Below are 7,907 nucleotides of genomic sequence, written 5' to 3'. Positions count from 1 at the left end.
ATAAAGATATATAGTTAGATTTTTTTTTTTTTATTCAGTTTTACTTATATATATATACTAATATATAAATACTATATGTAACAATTAATACAATTAATAAAAACATGTTTAAAATGTTCTTAAGTGTCTTGTAAAATATATATTTTTTATTTAAATAAAATCAATTATAAAAGAATTGATGCTATTTCTAAACTAACTTCGTCTTTTTAAAAAATAAAAACATTCTTATTCTTAAAACGAAGCGATCTCAGTTTCCGCGGATTCATGACCTTTTATTTTCGGTGTCGTCGAGCACGAGCCGAACCGGAAACGGTTTTTTATTTCCCAGCTCGGAACTTGACGGATCCCGTCAACAGCTGGGGGAGGATTTCCGACCCAGTCATGGCGAGGAAGATGGTGCAGCTTCGGGCGTGGAGGAGGTCCAGCCTCCGCCCGGGGAGCCGCTGAAAATCCGAGTCGTCCACGACCCGGATCTCGATTCTCGTGCGGGTTCCGTCTCACCCTTGCGAGGGTGAGGATCAGGGTGAGAGAGAGAGAGAGAGAGAGAGAGAGAGAGAGAGAGAGAGAGGGAGGGAGGAAGACACGCACTATAGTCACGCGAACTAAACTGATCCCAAATACATTGGAATTCATCGTTCATTTCCCAGATGGTGATCCGGCTCTGAGGACGACCACTGCCTCCAGGGACCCGGGAGAAGGAAGTCCAGCCTGGATCTCCTCACGCAGGAAATTCGGCCTGAGAAAAAAAAAAGAAAAAAGTTTGGAAGCTTTTTAGGAGACGAGGAGGAGGAGCAGGAGGAGCAGGAGGAGGTTCTCACTGACGTCTGGAGGTTTACGACTCGTTCTTTTTTTTTGTTGTTGCTCTGTTGTTGCTCATGGGCAGCGCGGAGTCGAACCCGCAGCGGGACCTGCACGACTTTTGATCGTCTTCTATTTATAGCTCGTTCCTGCCGCTGTCGCGCGCGCAACAAGTTTGCAGACACTCCCTCAGCACACGCTCGCGCTCATTCCGACGCTTTTTTTTCTTTTCTCTTCCTTCACTTTTACTTTGGAAAACTCTCGCGCTTGGAAGTTGCGCAAAAAAAAAAAAGCTCCTCCTCGAACCTCCGGTTTTGCAGGGAACAGACTCCGGTGACTCGGGAGAAGGGAGTTCAGGAAAGGACGGGGCTGGATCTGGTGGGAAGAGGCCCTGCCTGTCAGGCCTGTAGTGGTCCTGGACTCGACTACCTACAGGGGCTCGACACACTCCTGGATGTTTCCGAACAAATGCCTGAAATCTAAACGTCAAAAACACTTGGGAACCGGAAGTAAAAGGTAACTTTTAGTTTCAAACATGTCTCGGAATCTGACGGATCCTTGTTGACCAGAAGGACTCTACCCCCAGGGATCCATAATCCAAGTGTTTTCTAGGAGTTCCTGGAATAGTTTGTGCTGAACAAACGTTGTGTTGTTGTCCCGGGCGTGAGGATTATTTCCCTCTGTTGACAGTGAACATCTGGATCTGCACCCCCCCCCCCCCCCCCCACGATAACACCCGGGCCCGGAATGCTGGAGGGAAAACATTCGGTGTCACCGGGATTCAAGTGATCGCTAAAGGGTCTCTTTGGGGAAAAACGTCTGGGCATCTGTTTCTTGTGAAGGATGTTCACATCGAGCGACGAAGCCGCTGGAAAGGAGGCCGGCTTGGACTCGAGGTCTGTTTGGAGAAGGATTCCTGTGACGCAGACCTGAGGTCACTGGACTGGATTGTTCAATAAACCCGGGAGTCGAGCAGTGACGTCCGAGGCTCTCTGTTCATAAGATCGTCCCAAAGACACCTTCGCTCTTCTTTCCCCGGTGTTCCCCATGTGCCTCCTGACCTCGCCACGCCGCCCCAGCTTCGCCGCATGAGCCACGACCGCTTCGCCATGTCGTCTTCGCAGCGACAGCTCGGAACCAAAGTCAGCTGCGGGTCCGACGGCGCCGCCACGGTGCAGATCGCCGGCGACGGCGTGGACGAAGGGAACGGAACCAACCCTCACAAGTACAGCATCTCGTCCAGCTGCAGCTCCGACTCCAGGCCCGTCAACCCGCTCGCCAGGGCGCCGTGGAAGGCGCCGCCGCTTTTCGAACGCTCTGCCGCCCAGTGCTGGGACCCCAAGTTCGACTCCCCGGTCCTGGAGGAAGCCTGCCAAGAGAGGTGCTTCCCTCAGACGCAGCGCCGCTTCCGATACGTCCTGTACTACCTGGCGGTGGCGACGCTGCTCTGGGGACTCTACTTCGGGGTCAACCACGATCGATGTCACCCGGTGTCGTTCCTGGCGCCCACGGCCTGTTTCCTGGTCCTGTTGCTGCTCCTGTTCCTGTTCACCCTGACCCCGCACTACACGCACGTGTACAACCAGACCTCGCTGCTGTTGATCGCCGTCACCTTCGCCGTCACGCTGGCGCCGCAGATCCAAACGGCGGGTTACACGGAGCTGGAGTGGTCGTCCAGTGGGAACCTTTCATCGGGTCCGGTGGAGACGACACCGTGCATCTCCCCCGTGGCAACTTTCTCTTTCTGCATTGAGGTCCTGCTGCTGTTGTACAGCGTCCTCCATGTCCGCCTGTACGCCTCGGTGCTGCTGGGACTTCTCTACTCGGTCCTCTTTGAAGCTCTAGGCTGGTTACCCCTGCTCCACAGGGACGGTCCGGCTGGACAGTGGGGCGAGGACGACGTGTCCGATTGGGGGGAGGACACCCTTCGCTGGCTGGGCCCGGCTAAAGCCCTGCTCCATCTCTGCGCCCACGTCATCGGGATCCATCTCTTCATCATGTCCGAGGTGCGCTCCCGCAGCACCTTCCTCAAGGTGGGTCAGGCCGTCATGCACGGGAAGGACCTGGAGGTGGAGAAGGCCCTCAAAGAACGCATGATCCACTCTGTCATGCCTCGGCGCGTGGCGGACGAGCTGATGAAACAGGGCGACGACGAGGTCGGCAGCGTCGAGAACTCCGGGAAGCGCTTCTCGGCCGGCGCCTGCTCGGCTTCTGGCATCGTGGTGGGAGGCACGGGGGCTCCTGGGGGGCCACCGTCTCAAAGTGCTACGAGCTTCAAGAACCATCCTCACAACAATCACAAGCGGAAGAAAACATCCATCCCTCGAGGCCAGATCATCTTTCGACCCTTCAACATGAAGCGCATGGAGCCGGTCAGCATCCTGTTCGCAGACATCGTGGGCTTCACCAGGATGTCGGCCAACAAGTCCGCGCCTGCCTTGGTGGGTCTTCTCAACGACCTGTTTGGACGCTTCGATCGTCTTTGCGAACTGACCTGCTGCGAGAAGATCAGCACCCTCGGGGACTGCTACTACTGCGTGGCCGGCTGCCCCGAGCCCAGACCGGACCACGCGTACTGCTGCGTGGAGATGGGCCTCGGCATGATCCAGGCCATCGAGCAGTTCTGCCAGGAGACCTGCGAGACCGTCAACATGCGCGTGGGGGTCCACACGGGGACCGTCCTGTGCGGGATCCTGGGGATGAAGCGCTTCAAGTTTGACGTCTGGTCCAACGACGTGAACCTGGCCAACTTGATGGAGCAGCTGGGGATGGCAGGGAAGGTGCACCTGTCGGAAGCCACCGCCGGGTTCCTGGACGAGCGGTACCAGAGGGAGGACGGTCGTGTTGCAGAGAGAGCCGGGCAGAGCGTGGTGGAGAAGCTGAAGGGTGAGTCTTTATCTTCAGGGTCATCGAGTCGCGTTTAGTGGTCCAGCAGTCGAAGAGTCTGAGACTATGTTAACAATTGTTTGATTATAGTTGAAAATGGTTTGATTATAGTTGAAAATGGTTTGATTATAGTTGAAAATGGTTTGATTATAGTTGAAAATGGTTTGATTATAGTTGAAAATGGTTTAATTATAGTTGAAAATGGTTTGATTATAGTTGAAAATGGTTTGATTATAGTTGAAAATGGTTTAATTATAGTTGAAAATGGTTTGATTATAGTTGAAAATGGTTTGATTATAGTTGAAAATGGTTTGATTATAGTTGAAGAATGTTTGATTATAGTTGAAAATTGTTTAATTATAGTTGAAAATGGTTTGATTATAGTTGAAAATGGTTTGATTATAGTTGAAAATGGTTTGATTATAGTTGAAAATGGTTTAATTATAGTTGAAAATGGTTTGATTATAGTTGAAAATGGTTTAATTATAGTTGAAAATGGTTTAATTATAGTTGAAAATGGTTTAATTACAGTTGAAAATAGTTTGATTATAGTTGAAAATGGTTTAATTATAGTTGAAAATGGTTTGATTATAGTTGACAATTGTTTGATTATAGTTGACAATTGTTTGATTATAGTTGAAAATGGTTTAATTATAGTTGAAAATGGTTTGATTATAGTTGAAAATGGTTTGATAATAGTTGAAAATGGTTTGATTATAGTTGAAAATGGTTTGATTATAGTTGAAAACGGTTTAATTATAGTTGAAAATGGTTTGATTATAGTTGAAAATGGTTTGATTATAGTTGAAAACGGTTTAATTATAGTTGAAAATGGTTTGATTATAGTTGAAAATGGTTTAATTATAGTTGAAAATGGTTTGATTATAGTTGAAAATGGTTTGATAATAGTTGAAAATGGTTTGATTATAGTTGAAAATGGTTTGATTATAGTTGAAAACGGTTTAATTATAGTTGAAAATGGTTTGATTATAGTTGAAAATGGTTTGATTATAGTTGAAAATGGTTTGATAATAGTTGAAAATGGTTTGATTATAGTTGAAAATGGTTTGATAATAGTTGAAAATGGTTTGATTATAGTTGAAAATGGTTTGATTATAGTTGAAAACGGTTTAATTATAGTTGAAAATGGTTTGATTATAGTTGAAAATGGTTTGATTATAGTTGAAAATGGTTTGATTATAGTTGAAAATGGTTTGATTATAGTTGAAAATGGTTCGATTATAGTTGAAAATGGTTTGATTATAGTTGAAAATGGTTTGATTATAGTTAAAAATGGTTCGATTATAGTTGAAAATGGTTTGATTATAGTTGACAATTGTTCGATTATAGTTGAAAATGGTTTGATTATAGTTGAAAATGGTTTGATTATAGTTGAAAACGGTTTAATTATAGTTGAAAATGGTTCGATTATAGTTGAAAATGGTTTGATTATAGTTGACAATTGTTTGATTATAGTTGAAAATGGTTTAATTATAGTTGACAATTGTTTGATTATAGTTGAAAATGGTTTGATTATAGTTGAAAATGGTTTGATTATAGTTGAAAATGGTTCGATTATAGTTGAAAATTGTTTGGTTATAGTTGAAAATGGTTTAATTAACGTTGATAATGGTTTGATTATAGTTGAAAATGGTTTGATTATAGTTGAAAATGGTTTAATTATAGTTGAAAATGGTTTGATTATAGTTGAAAATGGTTTGATTATAGTTGAAAATGGTTTGATTATAGTTGAAAATGGTTTAATTAACGTTGATAATGGTTTGATTATAGTTGAAAATGGTTCGATTATAGTTGAAAATGGTTTAATTAACGTTGATAATGGTTTGATTATAGTTGAAAATGGTTTGATTATAGTTGAAAATGGTTTAATTATAGTTGAAAATGGTTTGATTATAGTTGAAAATGGTTTGATTATAGTTGAAAATTGTTTGATTATAGTTGAAAATGGTTTAATTATAGTTGAAAATGGTTTGATTATAGTTGAAAATGGTTTGATTATAGTTGAAAATGGTTTGATTATAGTTGATAAGGGTTTAATTATAGTTGAAAATGGTTTGATTATAGTTGAAAATTGTTTGATTATAGTTGAAAATGGTTTAATTATAGTTGAAAATGGTTCGATTATAGTTGAAAATGGTTCGATTATAGTTGAAAATGGTTTAATTATAGTTGAAAATGGTTCGATTATAGTTGAAAATGGTTTAATTATAGTTGAAAATGGTTTAATTATAGTTGAAAATGGTTTGATTATAGTTGAAAATTGTTTGATTATAGTTGAAAATGGTTTATTTATAGTTGAAAATGGTTTGATTATAGTTGAAAATGGTTTGATTATAGTTGAAAATGGTTCGATTATAGTTGAAAATGGTTTGATTATAGTTGAAAATGGTTTGATTATAGTTGAAAATTGTTTGATTATAGTTAAAAATGGTTCGATTATAGTTGAAAATGGTTTGATTATAGTTGAAAATGGTTCGATTATAGTTGAAAATGGTTTGATTATAGTTGAAAATGGTTTGATTATAGTTGAAAATGGTTCGATTATAGTTGAAAATGGTTTGATTATAGTTGAAAATGGTTTGATTATAGTTGAAAACGGTTTAATTATAGTTGAAAATGGTTCGATTATAGTTGAAAATGGTTTGATTATAGTTGACAATTGTTTGATTATAGTTGAAAATGGTTTAATTATAGTTGACATATGTTTGATTATAGTTGAAAATGGTTTGATTATAGTTGAAAATGGTTTGATTATAGTTGAAAATGGTTTAATTATAGTTGAAAATTGTTTGATTATAGTTGAAAATGGTTTAATTATAGTTGAAAATGGTTTGATTATAGTTGAAAATTGTTTGATTATAGTTGAAAATGGTTTAATTATAGTTGAAAATGGTTCGATTATAGTTGAAAATGGTTTAATTATAGTTGAAAATGGTTTGATTATAGTTGAAAATTGTTTGATTATAGTTGAAAATTGTTTAATTATAGTTGAAAATGGTTCGATTATAGTTGAAAATGGTTTAATTATAGTTGAAAATGGTTTGATTATAGTTGAAAATTGTTTGATTATAGTTGAAAATGGTTTAATTATAGTTGAAAATGGTTCGATTATAGTTGAAAATGGTTTAATTATAGCCAAACACACGCTATCATTTACCTTGATTTTAATTACATTAAAATAATTTAGATTAGATCCAAATGCCATCACAAAATTATCATTATTATTATCTTTGGACGGCTCAGGAGTACTGCTAAGCTAACGGTGGTTAGCATAGTGTTGGGTGTTTGATTGAGCTGCTTGGCAGAGGTCTGTACCTGTGTCTGCTGTATGCTGTTCACCAATAACTAGTGTACCTGCATGATGATATCATTACCCATGATGCTGTTCACCAATAACTAGTGTACCTTCATGATGATATTATTACCCATGATGCTGTTCACCAATAACTAGTGTACCTTCATGATGATATCATTACCCATGATGCTGTTCACCAATAACTAGTGTACCTTCATGATGATATCATTACCCATGATGCTGTTCACCAATAACTAGTGTACCTGCATGATGATATTATTACCCATGATGCTGTTCACCAATAACTAGTGTACCTGCATGATGATATCATTACCCATGATGCTGTTCACCAATAACTAGTGTACCTGCATGATGATATTATTACCCATGATGCTGTGCACCAATAACTAGTGTACCTGCATGATGATATTATTACCCATGATGCTGTGCACCAATAACTAGTGTACCTGCATGATGATATTATTACCCATGATGCTGTGCACCAATAACTAGTGTACCTGCATGATGATATCATTACCCATGATGCTGTTCACCAATAACTAGTGTACCTGCATGATGATATCATTACCCATGATGCTGTTCACCAATAACTAGTGTACCTGCATGATGATATCATTACCCATGATGCTGTTCACCAATAACTAGTGTACCTGCATGATGATATCATTACCCATGATGCTGTTCACCAATAACTAGTGTACCTGCATGATGATATCATTACCCATGATGCTGTTCACCAATAACTAGTGTACCTGCATGATGATATCATTACCCATGATGCTGTTCACCAATAACTAGTGTACCTGCATGATGATATCATTACCCATGATGCTGTTCACCAATAACTAGTGTACCTACATGATGATATCATTACCCATGATGCTGT

General features: G+C 40.6%; 1 protein-coding gene across 2 annotated transcripts in view; it reads left to right on the top strand.

The window, feature by feature from the left end:
- The first annotated feature begins 367 nt into the window (after positions 1-367).
- The window catches only part of adcy9a (adenylate cyclase 9a), a 28,349-nt gene continuing 20,809 nt past the window's right edge, over positions 368-7,907 (top strand). The window contains exons 1-2 of one of the 2 annotated variants that reach the window (XM_087808374.1): positions 368-523; positions 648-3,684. In XM_087808374.1, the coding sequence (XP_087664500.1) occupies positions 1,887-3,684 (1,798 nt within the window). In that variant the 5' untranslated portion in view covers positions 368-523; positions 648-1,886. Of the gene's footprint in view, positions 3,685-7,907 lie in introns of both variants that reach the window. The other variant, XM_087808366.1, reaches the window with a different exon arrangement.

The sequence above is a fragment of the Callionymus lyra genome, chromosome 1 (genome assembly GCF_982586985.1).
Source record: "Callionymus lyra chromosome 1, fCalLyr1.hap1.1, whole genome shotgun sequence".
Classification (NCBI taxonomy): Eukaryota; Metazoa; Chordata; class Actinopteri; order Syngnathiformes; family Callionymidae; genus Callionymus; species Callionymus lyra.
Note: the sequence above shows the minus strand (reverse complement) of the source record. Positions and strands in the feature narration are given on the sequence as shown.